This window comes from Triturus cristatus, chromosome 7 (genome assembly GCF_964204655.1).
Source record: "Triturus cristatus chromosome 7, aTriCri1.1, whole genome shotgun sequence".
In the NCBI taxonomy this organism is placed as follows: domain Eukaryota; kingdom Metazoa; phylum Chordata; class Amphibia; order Caudata; family Salamandridae; genus Triturus; species Triturus cristatus.
Window position 1 is genome coordinate 1,095,934,153 of NC_140590.1, and position 23,456 is coordinate 1,095,957,608.

At 38.2% G+C, this 23,456-nt stretch overlaps 1 protein-coding gene across 1 annotated transcript in view; it reads right to left on the reverse strand.

Annotated features, from left to right (window-relative positions):
• Nucleotides 1–23,456, reverse strand: part of LOC146811151 (uncharacterized) — a 240,504-nt gene that overhangs the window by 64,095 nt on the left and 152,953 nt on the right. Inside the window, exon 8 of the mRNA XM_085618216.1 lies at nt 1,264–1,333. Coding sequence (XP_085474342.1) covers nt 1,307–1,333 — 27 coding nt within the window. The 3' untranslated portion in view covers nt 1,264–1,306. The remainder of the gene's footprint in view (nt 1–1,263; nt 1,334–23,456) is intronic.

Here is a 23,456-nt window from a genome sequence, read left to right on the forward strand (position 1 = left end):
GTTGCCAACAATGGAGAAATATGGCTGTGGAAGACTGATGGGGATTAAAAGATCTGCAAAAAGACAAGTACATTGTCATAAAAGCCTCTGATAAGGGAAGAAACATAGTGGATCACATTAAATACTATGAGGAAGTAAAAAGACAGCCTACTGATCCTAACTACTATGAAAGATTGGAAGAGAATCTGATTAATAAAATCATGATGGAATTTTATAAACAACTGCAAGATTGGCATAAAATAGGGCTGCTCAAAGATGAGGAATTCCAATATTTGAAGAAGAACCAGCCCACCACACCAACGATATATATATTATTAAAGGTATAATATCCCCCAGGGTGACAGATTGTGAGTTCCTATGATGCTTTATTTGACAATGCATTCAGGTTTGTCGATATCTTTTTGTTCCATATGTAGCAAACCTCACATCTTATATCAGGGACTTAATGGGCTTTTTAAATCACATTAATGGCATTATTTGGAAGACAGAATATATAATGCCCATAACTGCATTGTAAACCAACCAACTGCACTACAGAGAACGTTTAGGACTCATAAGAGATTCTTCTGAGGAGAAGGAGTTTGAAACTTAGGTACAAGAGATGCTTGTAAGATTTAAGACACAAGGCTATCCTGTATCTGTTTTTGTAGATGCATTGAAGAGTGAAAGAGCATGAAACAGAGAGGATTTGTTGGTGCCTAAGACTATCGAAAAGATAAACAAGAGAAAATAACAAGACACATAATGGATTTAAAACCTCTCAAACAATAATGTCCAAAAGCTACAATTTGAATATAAAATGAACAATTAGACCATTAATTATTTGGACATTTAAGCGTACATTAAAAATGAAAAAATGTGAACAAAACTGCATATTAAACCAACTAGTTGCAATAGTATTTTATTTGCCTACAGTAAATATCCAAAGGCACTGAAATGGACTGTGCCCTATTGTTGTTTTTAAGCATGATTCTTTACCACAAAGATTTATCAAAATGTTAAAGGTTGATAATTAACAGGCATTAATGGAAAAGTTAATTTTCTGTTGCATTTTTGAAAATATCATAAACTCTGCTGTGGAAAATTTGTTGTATATAATTTGATTCTGTATAAATGCATTTCCATTGTGAATTACTCGAAACATATTGCACGCAGTGTTCACTGATTTAAAACAGGAAATAACATACGTAGGTTTGTGCTGATTTTAAAGTAGGTGGAGAGAATAAGGGATGTTGTCATTTAAATAGACAATCTAATAGTTACCACTCTATGGTCCAGTTGAAGGGTCCGGCCTCTACACGTAGTCTTATATTGTCAAACACGATGCAGCTGGCTGAAAAAAGAAAAAAAAAATATTTATGAAGAACAAATACCGGACTGTGCCATTTTTCCTACTTAAACCTGCAATTGTAAGTTTCTAACTGTGAGTTAGCTGCTTCAGGAATATATATATATTGCATAGTTCCAGCCTGAATCCAACTCTCTGGAATCAAGAATGGCGGACACGGACCCAGATTCGTGCTCAATTATTTTTATTTCCGGATGTCAAGACGCGTTTCAGCTCACACGAGCCTTGTTCACTCGGCATGGCAAGACATTTTTTCAGTGCTTTTAAAGTGGCAGTGCAACAGAAATCCGATGGCCACGTGACCGGCAGTACAATAAAACTGGAGAAAATACTCACAAAGTTAAGTACCTAACACATCATTCTATGTGTAGCCTCCAATGATTCAATAGATATAGATATGTAAAGATAAAATTATCCATGCAAATATTTACAATAAAATGTTGAGGCAAACTAAACTTGTACATAGCGATAACCGAATGGCAGTAAAATACATCATAAAATGCTGTACGGGCTGGTAATCATAATTTCAATCAACAGTCCTGTCACATAGTAAGGTACATAAACTTAATACATTGTCCCTGTTTTTGAAAATAGGGTCGTACTGGTAAGCCACGCGGTCAACAATCAGTGCAAAAGTGTTTGAGAAGTGCAAAGTGCAAAATAAATAGTTGATTTCATAAAAAACAGCAGTTACATTATGGACTATGAATCACACCAAAATGGCACCAAACAGAGTTTAAGTTCATAGCTCCATATAGTATCAAAGAGTGTTTGAGGCCAAATATGGTTTCATATAATAGGAACACTCTACAAGGAGATGTGGAAAAGGAATCTGCTGGGGGATGTGTGCCATTCTGCGTTTCAGGCTTGTTACAGTAAAATACCCGTGATTCCCTGGCATAGGAAGTAGTAGATCCATGTCAGAACAAGAGTTATGTTGGTGAAAGTCACATGGCTCAAAGACTCCCCATTATGTTTTTTTTTCAAATGGTACTGCCTCCTAGTTAGCTTAAAGTACATTTGCGGCTGATATACTTGTCTGTTGTTGCGCAGACTGGCAGGTAATAAATATGTGTATTCAGGTGGGTATAAATATGTGCAAGAGAGCATGTGCAAAAAATAGATGTATAATACATGAAAAAGGACATGTACTGCATGCATCCTATATGTTCGTATAAGATAGGTGGGCAGGATTTCTCACAAGTTCGACGCTAACTCATAGAGCAGGGATATATGAACATATAAATAAATAAATAAATAAATACGGGATTATCCATATCAAAACTATACAAAGAATATGAATAAAATCGTATGTTCATCATAAATATATAATTATATAAATGCATATATAAAATTGAGTTATTAGCTAAAATCATCCACTACAAATGGAACTTGCCTAATAAATAGTACAGTTATCTATAATAAATAGTAGCAATGTAATGTCATATGCACATTTGATATTGTCCTCACCAAGCTTTATTGTACACATAAGTAAAAATACCCAATTGTCTATCGTACTATACAATCTTAAAAACATGTATGGAGGTCTTCAGTGACATTGAGCCCATTGGGGTGCTTGGTGTCAAACTGCAGGATGTATCTGGTTTCTAGCCTCCTGAGTTTGTAATCTCTATCTCCACCCCTTCTGCTGGGAGAAATTGTGTCTATCACATAGTAGCTCAGTTCCTTGTTGTTAGATTGATGTACTTCTCTAAAGTGCCTGGCTACTGGATAAGTGCTGTCTTGGTTTGTGATAGCGCGAAGGTGTTGGAGAATATGCTTGTGTACTTGAAGTTTTGTACTCCCAATATACTTTAAGCCACACGAGCATGTGAGTACATAAACTGCGTATTCAGTTTTGCATGTTAACTGTTTTGTGATCTTATACTTTCTTTGGCAGAAACGGACAGTGTAAGATACAGTATTAACACCATGAATGCATGCTTTACATGTTTTACAATGAATAAAACCCTTGTGTGTCTGCAGCCAGGAGGTGTTTTCAATGATCTCTGGATTAGTTGTGACAAAACGGTCCCTCATGGAGGGAGCTTTGCTATGGGTGATGGACACCCTCTGAGGAAGCAGGGGTCCTAACACTGGGTCATTCAGTACTAGTGGCCAACTTGATTGTATGATCTTGTGGATTTCTTTGTGCTGTCTACTGTATCCTATGATAAGGCCGAATTTCTGCATGGCATTGGGGTTTAAATCAGTTCTGGTTGCAATGGGGGTATTCACCACCTGCTTATCTCTAAGTAGATCTTTCCTGTCAAGCATCTGGGTTTTAGCTATTGCCTGGTTAATGGTTTTGGGTGAATAACCTCTTTCCAAAAACCTCTGCCTGCTCAATTCCAGTGCAATCTTAAGATCAACCTCGGTACTGCAAATCCTTTTGAGTCGAAGCATCTCACCATATGGGATGCTATTCACTAAATGTCGCGGGTGAGAACTGGTTGCGTGCAGTGTAGAATTTCCAGCCGTTTCTTTATGGTACAGGCGGGTTTGTAGTTTGTTGTTCTGTACAAATACCTGTGTGTCTAGAAAATTAACGCTAGTCTCACTGATCGTGGCTGTGAAATGCAAATTGAGGGAATTGCAGTTAATCTGTTCAACAAATTGCAAAGCCTGTTGTTTGGTCCCATGCCATACTAAAAACAAATCATCGATGAAGCGGAGCCAAATTTGTACATTGTGTTTCATAATGTTAGTGTACACCGCCTTCAGGACCAGCTCCTCCCACCAGCCCATGTGTAAGCAAGCATAGCTGGGGGAGAAGATAGCCCCCATAGCAACCCCCCTAGTTTGTTGATATTGGAGGTAGTTAAACATAAAGATGTTATTATGAAGACAAAAGTCAATCATAGAAATAAGCATCTCATTGTGTGACCTGTAAAGTGCAGATCTTTGGGACAGATAGAACTGAACTGCATTGATGCCATCATTATATTGGATACTCATGTAGAGAGCTGATACATCGAGTGCCATTAGCAAATAATCTGTACACCAATTAACATTTGTGATCTTTCTAATGAAGTCACTGGTGTCCCGCACATATGAGGGTAATGCTTTTACAAAATCTTGCAAAAAGAAATCAATATAAACGGAGGTGTTTTCAAGAAGTCTGTCCCTAGCTGTGATGATGGGACGACCTGGCGGTTTAGTGATTGTGGACCTTCGGAATAAAGTAAATGGAAGGAGTAGTTGTTTTATCTTTCTTTAAAAATTTGTACTCATCTTTACATATAAGGTCCTTTTTCCTCCACATTGTAAGTTAGTTGTGAAATGTCTGATATGTCAATTTAAGAGTTGCCATGTTCGAGTGAGTTTAGCATTCACGATCGTTGAGTTGACCAAAAGCCTCAGTTTTGCAGTCCTGCTGGGACCACAGGACTATGTTTCCCCCTTTGTCGCGGTTGCGAATGACTAGAACTTTTTTGGTTTTCAATTTAGTCATTAGTTTATGATATTTTTGATCTTGTTCACAATAATGTCGTTTGGCCATGTTGACTGACCTGTTGAGTTTTTTAATTTTGGTAGTCACTATATCATGGAACGCATCGATGTATTCGTGTAGTGCGATAGGTGTGAAGGTGGATTTGGGCCTGAAGTGGGTGAATTTACTCTTTTCTATAACTATGCCAGTCGTGTTCAAACCAGGGGTAGATGTGAGTTCTTGGCTGGGATTGTCATCCCAAAGGTCCTCTAACTCCCGAACAAGGGAGAGATCCGCCATAGAAACCTCCGACTGGCTAGATGAATCCACACTGGTATTGCTGAGATTTTGCTTGCCTTGTGCATTTTTGAGGATATGATATTTTGTAAGCTTAATATATATATACCCATATACCCATAAGTCCTCCCACAAAAAGGAGTTAGGTCACACTCACGAGAGGTTGTAAATAAGTTCCTTATTTTATTTTTATATTTGTTTCAAAGATAAACGCATTTCTGTCTCCCCTAAGATACAAATATATATGTATAGATATTAATTTATTTTTAATTCATCTATTATTTTTCTACTGGTGTTTCATGGCTTTGGGTAACATTGTAGTATATATATGTTATATGTGTGCTCTGTTTCACTACAGGGGAATCTACTGGTTTCAGCTGCAATACCTGATTTCCTAGGATTCGTCGCTGGTGGTGAGTGAAGTCAGGATGCCAATAGGAATTGGGACGCCACTGGGTGTTTGGTCGAACCCCTCACTGTATGGGTAACTGCATCGGACCTCGTTTCCCAGCATGCAGCGGATCTTAGGCCAGCGAGGTGAACAACGCAGTAAAGCAAAGGAGGAGCTGAAAAACATCGCAATAATGGGAGTGGCTACAACACGATCGCAAGATTTAAACCAGCCCCAGGCGAAAGAACCTTCTTGGAAACCAGACACTGATGAAAGTCTAAGCAGCTGAAACGCGTTTGCCACAGCGTTTCCTGAATCGTGCATACCACGCGCTGCAACAATTTGCTGAAATAAATCCAGTTGTCCTTCCCATGGTGTGTCGGTCTCATTCTTATTCGGGGTGAGCTTTGGACTTTATGTTTTGACCAGAAGGCAGGCACTGGTCTCCAACACCCCCTCTCGGTCTGGTGTGATGCGTGAAGCCAGCAACTTTGGACTATGTACCTAAATACAACGCGTCACCCCCGTGCAGTTATATTGCCACAGTGTCTTAACTACTGTGTAGGGAGAGAGGCTGTAGAATTTTCTACAGGGGAATCTACTGGTTTCAGCTGCAATACCAGATTTTCTAGGATTCGTCGCTGGTGGTGAGTAAAGTCAGGGTGCCAATAGGAATTGGGACGCCACTGGTTTTTGGTCGAACCCCTCACTGTATGGGTAACCGCATCGGACCTCGATTCCCAGCATGCAGCGGATCTTAGGCCAGCACGGTGAACAATGCAGTAAAGCAAAGGAGGAGCCAAAAAACATCGCAATAATGGGAGTGGCTACAACTGTATCACAAGATTTAAACCAGCCCCAGGCGAAAGAACCTTCTTGGAAACCAGGCACTGATGACAGCCTAAGCAGCTGAAACGTGTTTGCCACAGCGTTTCCTGAATCGTGCATACAACGCGCTGCAACAATTTGCTGAAATAAATCCCGTTGTCCTTCCCATGGTGTGTCGGTCTCATTCTTATCTGGGTTGAGCTTTGGACTTTATAAATATATATACACATATATATGTATGTATGTATATATATATATATATATATATATATATATATATATATATATATATATATATATATATATATTACCTACTGGCGGTCGCCAGTAGGTAGTTATAGTTAGGACCCCTTTTCCATAGGAAATCCGCAACATTCTATTTTGAATAACTTTGGCGCCGGTCGACGAATCCTCGCGAAATTTTCAAAATAGGTGGGGCGCTACGCTCCGCTCCTACCCTGGAAGTCTCGGGGGGATTCGTCAAGCGGGGGCTGAGATAAAAGGGGGGTCCCAAAATGCGTTTTTCCCATGCATTTTTCCATAGGACCTTTAGACAGGGCTACAGCCCGAACGGCTGAACAGATTTACTTGAAATTTGGCAGGAAGGTAGTCCTCAGGACAAGGAAGTGCCTTTTGTAGGTTTGGTGTAAATCTGTTCGGTAGATTCTGAGAAAATAGCCTTTAAATCAATATATATATCTGAGCCAGCTTACGGTGCGCTTACGGTACGCTTACCGTACGCGTACGGTGGCGTGCGCGAGCGCGATTCTGATTGGCTCTTCGATCTTAGTAAACATTCGAATCGGCCGAAACCCGGAAGCGGCGGCCGCCATTTTCTCTCTCGCACTGAGAGTTAGATTGTAAAATAAAGTCAAAAATCATATGAAGGGGCTGTTTAGACAACTCCCACACACATAGCCATGTTGAGGGAGTCCCCAAAGACCCCCCAAGGGCAAAAATGCAATTTTTATTTTTTCGCTAATTTCGCCGATTACGCTTACCGTACGCGTAAGGTAAAAAAATGGAAATAAAAAAAACACTATCCACACTCACCCCACCCCCTGCGCTTTTGTTGGCCGAAGGTCACCAAAAGTACAGGGCTTATTAGAGCTGACAAAAAATAAATATTTTAAACAAAAATATTAAAAGAAAAAATTATCCACACTCTCTCCACCCCGTGTGCAAATGGTGCCCAAAGGGCACCATTTGTGCATGGCTTATAAAAATTACGAAAAATTAAAATATTACCGTGCACGGAACGAACTGCGTTAAGTGGGCGCGCACGCCACGAATGGTGTAAAGTAACTTAGCATTTAAAAAACCGTACAAAAACACTGAAAAAACCATAGGTTTCACACACGTTATAGTTAGGAATTAGCATTTAAAAAACCTTGCAAATTCACTGAAAAAACCATAGGTTTCACACATGTTATAGTTAGCGATAATTTTACTGATAAAAAACCAGTGAAATTCCCCCGTTATAGTTAGTGCTGGCAACTATAACTCACGCGACCGCAATCTTCTGCTGATGACATATGTGTCTTTATGAAAAAAAAATATTTGTAATATATGTATAGCTAAAAATGTATGGAAGAAGACATGGGCAAATAAGTGTCTAAATACAGTATTAGCATCAGCAGAGGATTGCGGTCGCGTGAGTTATAGTTGCCAGCACTAACTATAACGGGGGAATTTCACTGGTTTTTTATCAGTAAAATTTCCGCTAACTATAACATGTGTCAAACCTATGGTTTTTTCAGTGAATTTGCAAGGTTTTTTAAATGCTAATTCCTAACTATAACGTGTGTGAAACCTATGGTTTTTTCAGTGAATATATATATATATATATATATATATATATATATATATATATATATATATGTATATGTATATATATGTATGTATATATATATATATATATATAAATATATATATATATATATATATATATATATATACCCATAAGTCCTCCCACAAAAAGGAGTTAGGTCACACTCACGAGATGTTGTCAATAAGTTCCTTATTTTATTTTAATATTTGTTTCAAATGTAAAAGCAACATATATGCATTTCTGTTTTCCCTGAGATACATATATATGCATAGATATTAATGTATTTGTAATTCATCTATTATTTTTCTACTGGTGTTTCATGGCTTTGGATAACATTGTAGTCTATATATGTTATATGTGTGCTCTGCTTCACTACAATATGGCTGAATGTTTAAGTGTGGTCTGTTTATTCTTACTTTACTGTTTGTTATATAATGTTGATAGTGATTGGTTGAACGTAATTTAAATACAACTATCATTAGCAATGCTTATGGCAAAATGCATAGATGATAGCCTAGGTCATTAAAACATTGTTTGCCATTTCACTGCCCCTGTTGTTCCAGTCTCTTGTTTAGAGGTGGATTCAATATGTATATATGTATATATATATTCACTTAAAAAACCATAGGTTTCGCACAAGTTATAGTTAGCTGGACATTTCACTCGTGAGAAACCATTGAAATTCCCCCGTTATAGTTAGTGCAGGCAACTATAACTCACGCGACCGCAATCCTCTGCTGATGCTAATACTGTATTTAGACACTTATTTACCCCTGTCTTCTTCCATTAATTTTTAGCTATACATATATTACAAATATTTTTTTTTCAGAAAGACACACATGTTATAGTTAGGAATTAGCATTTAAAAAACCTTGCAAATTCACTGAAAAAAACATAGGTTTCACACATGTTGTAGTTAGCTGGACATTTCACTCGTACAAAACCATTGAAAATCCCCCGTTATAGTTAGTTCAGCTAACTATAACTCGTGCGCCCGCAATCCACTGCTGATGACGTCACATATTACATCACTCATGACATGCTCAGAGACATCACTCATGACATCACTGATGACATCTCAAATGACATCACTGATGACATCACTGATGACATCATCCAGTGAATATGTGTCTTTCGGAAAAGTAAATATTTTTTATATATGTATATCTAAAGGTTAATGGAAGAATAAATGGGTAAATAAGTGTCTAAATGGATGTTTTTTTTTGTAAAATTAATTGTATAACTGACTTATTAACAGTATCTTAGTGAATACAAGTATTAGTGAGTAATGTTTAAATATTTAAATATCTGTATCAGTGTCTCACTTTGTGTATAAGTGTTTGCATGGGTTGGTGAGTAGCTACATGAGTGTGTATGTGGGTTATTAGTTTGTTTTTAGAGTATGAGTGTCTGTATGGTTCAGTGGGGGATGTTACTTAGCGTATAGATGCATGAAAGAGTGACTCACTGTTTGTATGTGTTTTGAAGACAGTATGTGAGCAGGACAGTATGGGTGGATGAGTGTGTGTATGGGTGAGTAAGAGAGTGAATGACTGTCTCAATAGTGCCTTTATGAGTAAGTGCATATGTTTTAAACTAGTATATGTGAGTATTGATATATATAAGTGAGGATATATGAGAGTGAGAGATTGGAAGAGTTCCTGTATAAATAAGTATGTGTTTCTATAAGTGATTGTTTAAGAGTAGGTATGTGTACGTTAATGTAGAAGTAAGTGTAGTGGTGTGTGAATAGCTGTATATGCAAGTAAATGGATGTTTATTTGCATGTGTGAGTATGTGTGTGAGTAACTCTATGTATGAGTGTAGGTGTGTAACAGGATGTATAGGTGTAGGAGTACATATGATGACTGAGTACATGTATGAGTGACTATATAGAAGTGTTGATGAATGAGTGGATGCGTATGTAGATTTTGGAATTACTGAATAGGTTGTTCTAACTGGTATTGGTATCTCTATACTTTTCAAAACTTTAGTTTGTATTTTTCAATGTGTGTATCAAAGTTTATATTAGGATAAGAGGAGGTCTGCCACTCTTACACAAGGATGATGTCATCAGTGATGTCATTTGAGATGTCATCAGTGATGTCCTGAGTGATGTCACTGACCATGTCATGAGTGATGTAATATGTGACGTCATCAGCAGTGGATTGCGGGCGCGCAAGTTATAGTTAGCTGAACTAACTATAACGGGGGAATTTCAATGGTTTTGTATGAGTGAAATGTCCAGCTAACTATAACATGTGTTAAACCTATGGTTTTTTCAGTGAATTTGCGAGGTTTTTTAAATGCTAATTCCTAACTATGACGTGTGTGAAACCTATCGTTTTTTCAGTGAATTTGCAAGGTTTTTAAAATGCTAATTCCAAACTATAACGTGTGTGAAACCTATGGTTTCTTTAGTGAATTTGCAAGGTTTTTTAAATGCTAATTTCTAACTATAACGTGTGTGAAACCTATGGTTTTTTTAGTGAATTTGCAAGGTTTTTTAAATGCTAATTTATGTATGTATTATTGTATTTTCTTTATATTTATTGTACAATAAACTACCTTTGTATATAGTTATAGATTGACTGTATCCTGTAATATGGAATGGCTCAGCTCTTTTTTTTAATTTGGATACAGTTGAACAGCATAGTAAATATCTTCTATAAACTCATAAACAGTTTAAAATGTTTTTTTTTTTTGTTGGGTTTTTCACCGTGCGCTCACCCGCAATTTTTTTTTTTTTTTTTAAAGTATTTTTTTTGCTCTTGTGGGTCCTTTTGAGACCCTGTGACAAGGCCTAGGGCGTTAGGAAGTGTCTTCTGTTACTTGTTTTCACGTTCTTAACTTTTCTCTTTGGCTATCTTCTGCCGCGGGGGTGTGTGCACCGTGCGCGCACCCTGCGATTTTTTTTTATAAACAAAATGTTTACGAGATCTTTTAGGGACCCCCAGAGAAGGTCTAGGGGGTCAGGGAGTGTCTTCCCTGTCTCCTTTTCATGTTTTAGAAATCTGGTAAAAGTAATTAATTTCTGCAGCGTGCGTGCACCGTTGTGCGTGCACCGTTGTGCGTGCGCACACCGTGCGCGCACGGCTAGTCATGTGATTACGAAACAACACTTTTCATTGGTTCATAGTAGTTTCTGTTCCGAATCTTCAAACACCACACCCACTCCCCTCACTATTTCTTCTCATTTCCTGGGACAAGGAGCTGAACAGCTATCAAACGTTATAGAAAATGGCAGAACAGCAGTCTACTTCAGTCTACTTCAGGGAGTGAGGAGGAGACCTTTGTGGTACCACCAAGGAAGACCAAACAAAAAGACTCTTTTATTTGGAAATTCTTCACCTTTCCAGAGGGCCAAAAGAAGGTCAATGCACCGAAGGTGACATGCACTATTTGTGGAAGTGTGTTGTCCAGAGGAGATCCCACCAAGAAATACTCATTTAGTATTTATTCAATGTTGAGACACTTCAAGACAGTGCATCCTGTACATTATGCTTGAGAGACAACTAGAGCCCTAAGAGACAACCCTCCACCTGCTCAGCCGAGCAGATCATCTGCGGCCGCAGATTCTCCGTGTACCAGGTCACTGGACATCCGCCCACTTTTCCAGAAGGTGCACATACATTGTAATGTGTGCAATGCTGTTCTTTGCTACGGTGAGAGCAGTATTAACTTGATTGAAAACAAAATACAGCAGCACACATGCTCCAGCTCATAATCTTTTTCATTTATTGTTTTTGTTCCTGTTGAACAGTTTTTCATTGGCAGTTTTTTTTGGTGCTTTAAAAAAATCAAAAAAATACAAAATTGTTAAAACACTAAAAAAAAATACAAAACAAAAAAGACAAAAAAAAACAGTTATTTTCAGAACTCACTTCACTTTTCCAAGAAGAGCTATATTCCTAATATACTGTGTTGTAATTTTATTGAATGAATGTGTAGTGTATACATGAATGATTGAAATGATTGAAATGACTGAGTGAAGAGGAGGAAAGGACTGACAGAATGAGTGAGAAAAGGAAAGTATGATCAGTCATGAAAGGGAAGTGAAAGACTGACTGCAACAAAAGGACTAAGGGTAGAGGATACAGGTAAGAAGAGTGAATAAGTAAGGGAATGGCAGTGAGTAATGGAGAGTGAGGGAGGGGGAGTGAGAAAAGGGGAGTAAGGGACGGAGATAGGAAAAGGGAGTAGCAGATGAAGCTGATGAAGTACAGCAGGGTAAAGGGATTAAAAGTAAGAGAAGTGGAGCGATGGGGAGATAAGGGGTATGAGGATTAGAAAAGGGGGTAAGGGAAAGTGAGAGATGGGGAGTGAGGGGATGGAGGGATTTAGGAAACTGGAGTGAGAGAAAGGGAGTCAGGATTTCAATGAGCAAAGGAGAGTGAGGGAGAGTGAAGGAAAGAATGCGAAAAGGTGAAGGGTTGTGAGATACAGACAGGAGGAAGTGAAGTAGAAGAATAGGAGTGACTATGAGTAAAGGATAGTGACAGTTAGGGAAGGTGAGGGAAGGAGAATGACGGAGAAGGTTAAAAAATTAACATAGATGGAAAATGAGTGATGGAGAGAGGAGGAGTGGTAGAAACAGAGATGTTAAGGTAATTAAGGGTAAGACAGACAAAGGGAGAGAGACAGAAACAGAGACAGAGAGCAAGGAACTGAGAAGGAGTAAGGCAGTTTGAATGACTGAGACATATGGAGAAAGGGAGGGAAACATGGTTGAAAAAATAGTGATGGAGGCAGTAAACCTAGGGAAGTGGTAGAGAAGGAGTGAGGGAGTTACGAAAGAGCAGTAAAGGAAGAAGAGAGAGGGAAGGGGAATGAGAAAAGCAGAGTGAGGAGAAGTGAAGAAAAGGGAGCATGAAAGTGAAGGGGTGAGAAATACAGATATTTAAACTTACCTGACCAACAAAATAACTTAATTAGAAATAAATGTTTTTTTTTAATTGCAAGAAAAATTGATTCAATTTCCTAAATTTTCTTTCTAGATCTGAAAAAAAAGAAAAAAGTAGTAATATTTAAAAATACATTTTAAAAAACAGTACACATATTTTCATATTTAACAAAGTAATTTTTTGCCCTTGTTTTGCCGTTTTCAGAATATATTGAATTTAACTGAAAATAGTGATATCAATTGTATTCATCACTTAACAGCGGGCAAAAAGCCCTGAATCTATCCTCAGTAAAACATACCTTGATAGAAATGTAACATATATATTAAAAATATTTTCTAAGAACAATAACTATTTACTATAAATAACGTCTGTAAATCTTGTTGCTTAAGCACATACACCAAAATAATATCTGTCAAAGAAGTCCACAATAGAAACATTTACCTTTCTATGAGGCCAAATGGTAATTTTTAAATCCTTTTTAGGTGAAATATCCAATGGTAATCCTATAAAATGGTTTCTTCAGATGCTACAATTTGTATCTAAAATTTTGGTTTTCGAAAAATTAAGTAGCAATTTGGTAATTCTGCAGGCAAACATTGCTTGAAAATCAATTGAGAATCATTACACAGTGTCCAGCCTTTTTCACATTTTAGGTAAACTGTGTAATGACCAGAAGTTATAGAAGGTCCATCATGGAAAATTATAGCAACTGCAACAAAAGTCTTTCCTGATATTGATAATTGATTTCCTATAAACTTCTTTATTAAAGTGTCCAATTTTGTTCCATCAGCTCTACAACGTTGTATCATTAAAATTATATACTGTCCATATTTCTTTAAAAATAACGTTGATAACAATTCTGATTTACATTGAGAACATTCCATGTTGTGATTTGCATCTTTAACTAATTTACTAAAAGTCACTGATTTACTCTCTGGTAATGTTAAATGTATGAACCTTTCAGAATCAACATTAGTGCTGCATGTGTTCATACAGTTTTCACAACAATGATCCCATATATAAGAGAGACCAAACATATTTTCTATTTCTACCCCTTCATCTTCCAGTACCATAAGCATATACATTAAGAATTCCTGTGCATCTTGCTGGACATTTTGTGTAAACTGTGTACATCCAGAGCATACATCTAAAAGATTTCTAACATCAGAAGCACTTTCTATTTTAGTGTTATCATTACTCAGCTTCTCATAAAGGAAACTCAGCAGAGAACAGAATCTTTTTTCATGATTTAGTATTATCTGCTCTTGCAAACTTTCAAGATAAAATACAACATTCAGCACTACATTAGCGTAGCAGTTGACACCAGAGCTATTTTCAAAATGACAACCAAAAACCTCTTCAACATTGTCCTTTTTCTTCTTGCTTGCAATCACATCACTCTCTTTTTGTTTTCTCCTCTGTACATCCTCATTACAGATATTCTCCATTCTCCTTTTCCGACAAACAACACGTTTTTCAAACACAGGATACTGACCTAAATGAGGAGCATAGCTTCTTCTTAATCTATTATACTCCTTTACACAATTTGCATCAGCACTAACTTTTGAATCATCAAAGTCTATCATGAATAAACCAGATAATTTTTTCACTCGTGGCAAAGCAACATATGCCATACCTTCTTTAAACACACTAGATCCAATGTTTACAAAAGCACTATCTACAGTTAATCCTTGAGATTTGTGAATAGTTACAGCATATGCTAGAGAAAACGGAAACTGCTTCCTACGTACATATATGTCTTTCACAAGCAAAAAACGAACTGAACAACGACTAATGTCTTTAACCTCTTCAATCTGATCAAATTTTATTTTTAAAAATTCAATTCCATCTTTTTTCTGGTAATTAACAAAACCGACAACTTTACCCATAGCTCCATTCACTAAACCTTTTTCTACATTCAAATTACGTCTGAAAATTACTCGACAAGTCATACATACATAAAGATTCTTTTCTAAACCAGCTGTTTTCTCAAGAGAATCCAATTTAGTTTTCAATTTGCCTGTCAATATAATAGTTATTCCTTCATGCTGTATTTTATCCACGGCTTCCATTTTTATAATCTCTTCATTTTCCAATTTCAAAAGTTCTTCATTGAATATAGAGCATTCATGTAGTGTTGGCATTAAGCAGATTACAGTATTTTTTTCTGCAATTTTCTTGTATATTTTCTCTGGAACTATTTGTACTGTTGGAAACAAATTACATAGCAATCGACTCTGTAAAGCTTTTCTGCCATGTTCTGTGAGTAGTCCAATTCTGATATCTTTGAGAATACTTGCATAATCATCATCATTTGCTTGCCGCATATTGGTAATGAGTTCTTTGTACTCAAAGTATGACCAAATATTCACATTACCTATACTTCCTAATGACTTTTTCGTGTCTTCATGTGCAAGAGTATTAAATACTGGTTGTCCTTTAACTGGAATGAGCTGCAGTAGATCCCCAAAAACTATAACATGTTTTCCTCCAAATAACACGTCTTAGTCTGTCTTTAGAATTTGCTGCATTCTTAAATGCACAAAGGCATGCATTAAGTTTGATACCATGCTTACCTCATCAATAATGAGAACTTTCATTTTCTTCAACACTCTTGAAACTTCAAAACATGCTTCTCCTGTCAGCTTGTGGTATTCTATTTTGTTTTCATGCTCTACTGGTAACATTAGCAAACGATGTAAGGTAATTCCTTTTATGTTATATGCTGCTAACCCAGTTGGAGCAGTAACAACACAAGACAAAGTTGAATCAGTTTTTTTCTGTAGGTAGCTTCTAATTACTTTAATTAAGACACTTTTTCCAGGTCCAGCTTGTCCACTCACATACATTCTGATTGGGTCAAATGATGTGCATGAGCACTCTTTATTTTCATGTAGTAATCCATGATCAATTTGTTTTGTGACTTCTTCATAAATTTGTTGTTGTTTATCATTCAGTTGTTGTTCCAAATTTGGTAAGTTTATTAAATCTTCCTGAGCTTGATTCATAGCTGTTTCCACTTCCATCATGGCTATTGCAGCTTCATTTTCTACGATTGGTTGTCCTAGAGGATCTTGACTGAGCGTACCAGAACTTTGACTGTCTTGAGAACTGTCTCTAGCTACTTCAGCTGCAATTGTACCTTCTTGTTCAATTTCTTCATTTAACATATGTACATAATTTGCGAAAGTACTGCATTCTATGCTATCTTTACATGCATTAAAGGAATCTTCATAGCTCTGAAAATCTCCAAGTAAATTATCCTCTGAACGCCATGGTTTAAACAGCTGTAAAAGTGCTAAGTAGTAAAATTCCTTTTTGTCAGTAGTGTCGCAACTCAGCTTCCTGTGATTAATCAAACTTCCTTTTGTTTGTCTCACCAAACATCCTTCCTCACCAATGACTTTATATTTTCCATTGTTGATGTCTTCTGTGGCATTCCGTGTAAAAATGTAGTTCTGCAGCACTTCATAGAGACACATGTTTTCAAGATGATGACTTCTGTTTGGGTAATATGTGTCCAACATATTTGTTTTCAAAATGTCTGTACTTTCTGGTTCGTTCTCTGCTAAATATTCAATTTCTCGAAAAGATTTCAGTACCCGATTTCACATTCCTGCAAGGCCTAAACTTACCCAGATTATTCTTCTGGATTTGGAGTACAGACTTGCAGATGATAACCTATCTGAGCATTCGTATGACCCAATTTCTCGATGCGATAACATCTTTAAACTGAAACTGTATAGCTTTTTACTGACAGCCTTCTCGTGAGAAATCTCTTCCCACATTTCTTTCAATTCCGTTTTCTCAGATTTAGTGATGTAAGATGTGACATACCGAGCAACAGCAATAGAATTGTCAGCTACATACTGAATATCCATGTTAGCATTCCACATGGATAAAATGACTGGGTTGTAGTCATTTATATATTTTGACTCTTCTTTTCTTCTTAGGTTGTTGGTATTTTTCGGAGATTTTCTTGTAATGGTATGTCGCACAGCTGACATAAAACTGTTTACTCTTCCTTTTGAAAGAACAGGTTGTGGAAATCCAAATCAACATTTTGTGTAGAATTTATCTTTACTCTTGTACTTTTGTCGACAGTATTTTCCACACCGATGACTTTGGAAACGTAAAACTTTTTTCTTCTGTGCTTTTAGGTATAGTACATGTTGCATAATCTTCAATGAAAGATAAAACTGCATCATCAGAATCTGTTCCAAATTTTGGGGCATCCTTGATCCACAACAACATATGAATATGAGGAGCACCTCTTGCTTGGTACACTTTTCTCCAAAAGAAATCCACAACTTCTCCAACAGGTGGATTTTTTTTATTGCAGATGAAGGACATCATAGCCTCAAATCTATGATTGAAATATCTGCAAACATTAACCGGATCCAATGAGCACAATTCTCCTGCTGTCTTGTATTGGATGTTTTCAATATTTGAATTTGCCTCTCGAAGAAAATCCAGTAAATCATCCCAAGCGTACTGAGCACAGCTAAGGGTAAGGAACCATGTAGGAGTTCCTAAATTCCGTAACATACATTTCAATTCTCCATGGTGTCGGTACCAATATTCATTAGTTTCACGCTGACAAGCCATCAGATTAATCAATTGAGATTCCAAATGATCATCTCGCTGTTGCACTTTGTTCATAAAATCATTTGCAGACACGTTACGTAGATGTACTCCAGTTTTTCAAATGTGATTTACTGCATAAGATAGTGCAGACAAGTCACTTTCAAATAAAAGATGGAACAAATAAGGAATACTTTGACAAAATCTTGGATCTTCTGCATATAATCTTGTAGTCCGATACTCAGAAGCAGGAATCTGTACTGGACGTTCATCATATCATCCACTTTTTCCTGTAGAAAACAGCTGGGGAAAACAACGAGCTTCCAAGCTCTCCTCCCATACACTCACAGGAGTTCCTTTTGCTTTTTTCATCTGAAACAGATCAATAGTGTTTCCCATAACTTCTTTAGAATGAAGAGGATGTATGCTAAAATGTTCATAAATTTCTTCTTCTTTTGACTTATCCACTTTTTCAATTTTCCCAGTTGGTATTCCTGTGTCTGCTAGTAAAACTTCTTCATCTTCATCCATATAAATTGATTCATATTATTTATTATTTCTTTTCAAATATAAATTTGCTCTTTGTACTTTTCGTACATCTACTAGCTCCTGCCAAATTTTCTTATTCTATGTAGGTACACCATTAACTGATGGGTCAGTTTCCAAACTATCTGCATCAATTGTTTCAATATTTTTTTTCAAATCTAATGGCAAATAGACAATTCTTCCTTTTAAATCTCTTTGTAAATCTGAAGGAGGTAATTTACCTGTTTTGGGCTCCATACGAACTAAAGTCTGAAACGGATGTGTGGAAATGTGGATTTTCCTGGTCAGTTATGTCCCCTATCTTGGACCCCAACGGTTCTATACGCATGTTACAAGTACATGTATGTTCCCTCCAGTCCCAGTTTCTAAGACGCAAACATATGTGTGTCTACCGTCAACATGTTCTCTGTCAGATCCGCCATCAATGGGCTGGATATTCGATTCCTAAGTATGAAAGGCCACCGACTTTATATGGCTAAGTTACTCCATTTTTACAGTTCAGGCGAGTAGGCCCGATTCTGTCCTCAAAGCCTTTCCCTGCTCTCTGTCTCTGACAGCTTCAGTTTGAGCTCGCATCTGTATCCATGAACTTTGTCCTACTCCCTGTGCAGCTAACGGTGCCTGCCTCGGCCAGTTTTCGTCTGTCTGCCAAGAAGTTGTATTTCACCTTCGAATTATCTATTTTGCTCTTCAGCCGATGCATTCTTGCCTAGTAGTTTAAGTAAACATTCCTCCAGTTACCAAGCAAAAGGCCCGGTTTCTCTGTCCTCCTGCAAGTGATTCATAGCCCTGCTGCCATGGAAAGTTTTCTGCCCCTCGCATCTCATATAGACACTTAGACGCTTGTACACGCACACAGTCAGTATAGAATAGATTCTGTCCGAGAGTCTCTTCCTTGTGGATAACATAGTTCTTTAAACATAGGATGTTAGATATGATTTGGGATTAGGATGACTTGACCCCAGACTTCTCGTCTCCACATGTAGAGCTAAATGTCAAGTCCCCTTCACCCCCTAGTTACACGTCAATTACACGTCATGCTGCCGCGCGCGCATCTATGCCAAGTATTATCTTATAGATCCACCTATGTCTGATAATGCAAGCCAATCATGTTTCTTTTATTCCTTATTACGCCTAGTTTTGATTATGTCACTGTCACGTCATTTTTCTTATCAAATGTTACGCCTTCTACATTCGTTTCATTGTAATGCACTTATTATAAAAATGTATGTCTATCAACAAAATATTGTACTTCACTTCCTGAACCTTCGTGGTGACGGAACCTGAAGGCCGCCACTCGAGTCGGCCATTTTGAATGGAATAAAGCCCATTAGAAAACCTCTTATACCACGGATTCTGCCTCTTGTTATTTTGAGCTATTTTATTTTATTTTAAGACTCCGTACGAAATTCAGTCAGGTAATATTTATTTTATTTACCACATAATGGCGCCCGAACAGGGACACTTTCTCATCTCACGCGCCGGTGGTGCGTTGCAGGCCCGGTCTCCTGCCACAGCTGGACGGACCATAAACGCGTACCAGCAGGATTTCCTGTAAGCTCCCTCCGGTCAAGCGGGGGCGACTGAGGCTGCGACCAACCCAGACGAGGCGGTGAGAAGTGCGAAGTATCCCGACCAGAGCCTAGCTGAGAGAGCAAGATCCGAGGTATACAGAGGCCCACCAGGTTTTCCGAAATCCCGATGTGCAGAGGGTCCGATGTCCACAGTCGTCGAGTCCTGTCCATTCTCTGAGGCCTTCCGTTTCAAGGAGCTACTCGGTGAGTACCATCGCCGGGGAGGCATGTTGACGTGCACATAGGTTGTGCCGGTCAAGACGGATTTGGGTACACAAATCCGGTCTGCACTGTTTAGCAGTGTATATGTACTGTTTAGCAGTATATCAAGTATTCCGAAGTATTCAGTTATTGTCAAGAATTCAGCGTGGTGATTAGTTAAGCAGACTGTCATCATTGTCGACCATTATTAAATGTTTAATGTTTAATGTTTAAAGTATTCAGAAAATGTCTTGCATATTGTGGTATGAATGACTGTTCATTGTTCACTGTTCATTATTGTGTTTCTCGTATTAAGTAAGTTCAAGAGTAAGTATCAGATCAGTTGTTAATATGCCGCTCTTCTCGAAGTTAAGACAGATTACTACCAGAAAAGGGGTGCTTGAAGAAGCAGTTCCTATTCCTCCTAGAGACACTCCAGGACATTTCATGTACCATAAACATGGCTTAGATGCCATATTGTTTCTTGATCTATGGGTAGATTATACCAAGGGATTACCGGAAAGTCAAAGGTGGCCCGCAACGGGAACCTGGGATGCAGAGTGCATCATGAAAGTGGAGGAAGAGTTATGGAAAAGAAAGGTCAGACAGTCACAGAAAGACGCTGTTGAGTTATGGCGTAAAGAATCTCATAGACGAACAGAAAAAGCACGTAGACAAGAAGAGAGGAGTAAAGAAAGTTCAAATAAAGTTCAAGAAAATCTATTAATTGAGGAAGGTATCCGAGTGAAATCAGAACAAGTAAATAGACAAAGAAATGCTCTTATGAATGGTATGTATCCCCTTCTAGCCGAAGGACTACCTAAGGCTGTTACGGAGGTGCCAAAAGACTTGCCACCCCCGTTATTTCCAATTAAGGTACATCCAAAGGGGCATCCCAGAACCGCAGAAGATGTTTTCCTTTCCTCATATCTAGACGATGCAGCCCCCGAGTATGCTAACGCCACACCACATAGACCGTCTGGCGGAGGGGTTCAACGTCAGGTTCAAGTATCTGTCCCCGTGCAACAGCAAGTCCCGACGCAAGCTTTGGCAAGCACATCTGTTTCCGCATCTGTCTCCGCAGTCGACTCTACAGGGGTAACAACACCCATAGTTGCTGTATCACGTTCAACGAACCCATTCACACCCGACGCCCCAGATGGGGCCACGGGAGGTGCTAGCAGTACTTTTACACCACCTAGAATAAATAAACTTGTCTTTCAAGAGTCAGCACATTCACGTACACCTAAGTTCGTAAGTGAACGTGCGCTTAAGGAACTCCTTGTAAATTGTAGATATGACCCGGTGGTTGGTAAAGAGGATGAAATGGTTCTGGCATCATTGCGAATTAGGCGAGCCGCAGAGTATTTAGCAAGGTTACCAGGGATGATTACGCATCTGGATAACATATATCATTTTGTTCAAACAGGACGAGATCCAGGATGTATTAACAGAGCTATGGAATTCCAGAAAGTAGAGATACAGGGGGAACTGTTACGTTTCCTCATAAACTGTGTGATCAGAAATCAAGATCGTCCGGGGGTAGACATGAACGTAATGCTTACTCTTACAAGATGGAGTCAGAATATATCAGAAGGGAGACACGATAAGCAAAATTGTATAATCGCCATGTGCCGAAAAATCCGTAAAGAAATAGAACGTATTCATGAAGAGAGATTGGGAACAGACGAGTTTGAGCAAGATGAAGTGTCCGAATCAGAGAATTCCGCAAGACAGTCAGAAACCATAGCCTATGTAGGCAGAGGAAGATCCTGTGAAAATACTAGATGTTTTTCTGATCCCATACATTCTGTATGTCCAAATAATAGCAGAACGTATCCAACGCCTGTAATAAATCTGAAGTCTCCTGAACATTCGTTTCAAGCCGCAGATAAAATACTACGAGAACGAAGGGGTTACCACCTCCTCGATTCCATGGATGAGCAAGAATTAGCCAGATCAGCCGTTCACTGGATCGTTAGTCCTGAAAAATATGGTGATGAGACCGTAGCACAAACGTTTCTCAATCTCAGTACAGATGAACAACGTTTAGCTGGAATCTATATGATTCAGCAACTCCTCATATTATATAAGAGCCAACATGCTGATCCTGGTCCTTTACCTGATATATTAATGGAACTACTCACGAACAGATGGAGAGGTTCTAGTAACAAGTTAATTAAAGAGATATTAGTGTCACGTAAACAGTATGTCCTTTTTGTAAGTCCGGATTCTCTCTCGCTGCCCCATAGAGAAAGAACGCCGTACTATATGGATAGACAAAATCCTTTACGAGAAGTGCACCCAATAAAAGGCGAAGACAATGAGTTTCACCGTGTATTTGTTTACACACCCATATCAAAAATGGAATTATTAGAAATGAAAAAAGTAGTACCTAGTCATGACAAAGACCCAGCAGGTTTCCACCGAGAAATTAAAGACATGTTACTGATGGGAGAGTACACCTTTCCTGATATTATGACGATTTTAAAAGTGCTTTTGCCTGCTGGCATATATGAAAAACTGAAAGAAAAAGAGTGGGAAGTGGGAGACCAAAAGATAGACTGGACAGCATTAGCAGAGGAAGAAAGGGGCCGAGCCGCAGGTTCGGGGCTCGGGGATAAAGTTAAACTATTACCAGGTTTACTAGTACAGGTACTGCCACGTTTATTAACTACAAAAAAGGAAGATTGGGGTGCAATCACAGCCTGCAAACAAAAGCAAGATGAAGACACAAGCGATTATTATGCTCGATTTGAAAAATGTTTTGGTATAAATAGTGGTATAAAAGCAAGTAGTGACTCATATCCACATTTATTTGTGACAAAATTAGTGGAAAATGCATTGCCTCCAGTGAAGAATAGAATATTGAAATTCGAGAGTACCTGGCAAAGTAACACTCCGTCGCAAATGCTACAAATGTTACAGTATCATCACAATAGAATTAGGGATGAACAAGAACACGAGCATAGACGCATGAAGGATACAAAAATGAAAATGCTAGTTTCTCAGACAGTACCAGCAGATGGTCACAAAAAGGGTGTGACACATTCTGGTGATTCTGCAGTTCCTGTAAAAGGAACCTGCAATTACTGTAAACAACTGGGCCATCATGTACACGATTGTCCAGTCCTGAAACGTAATATAGCTACAGGCATTACAAAGGAGAGACCACGATTAGTTAGACAAGATCAGAATGAACAAGGAGCTATGCAGCATGGACAGTCCATGCCAGCCTCACAGCAACCCATACAGTTTGTGCCAGCTGCACCACCGTTGCCTGCTACTGCCACACAAACCGCAACACGACAACTGTATCAGACTGCACAGTATGAATACCCTGAATACCAGCGTTACGCATGAACCAGCCTAGAGAGGGAAATTGACTTACCACTTATCGAGATTCCTGTAGATCAAGAAGGACCTTATGTACATAGTGAATTATTAGGTCAAGATAGAAAATTCTTACTCGATACAGGGGCAAGTCGAACAACTATAAAACGTAGCGAAGTTCCAGGG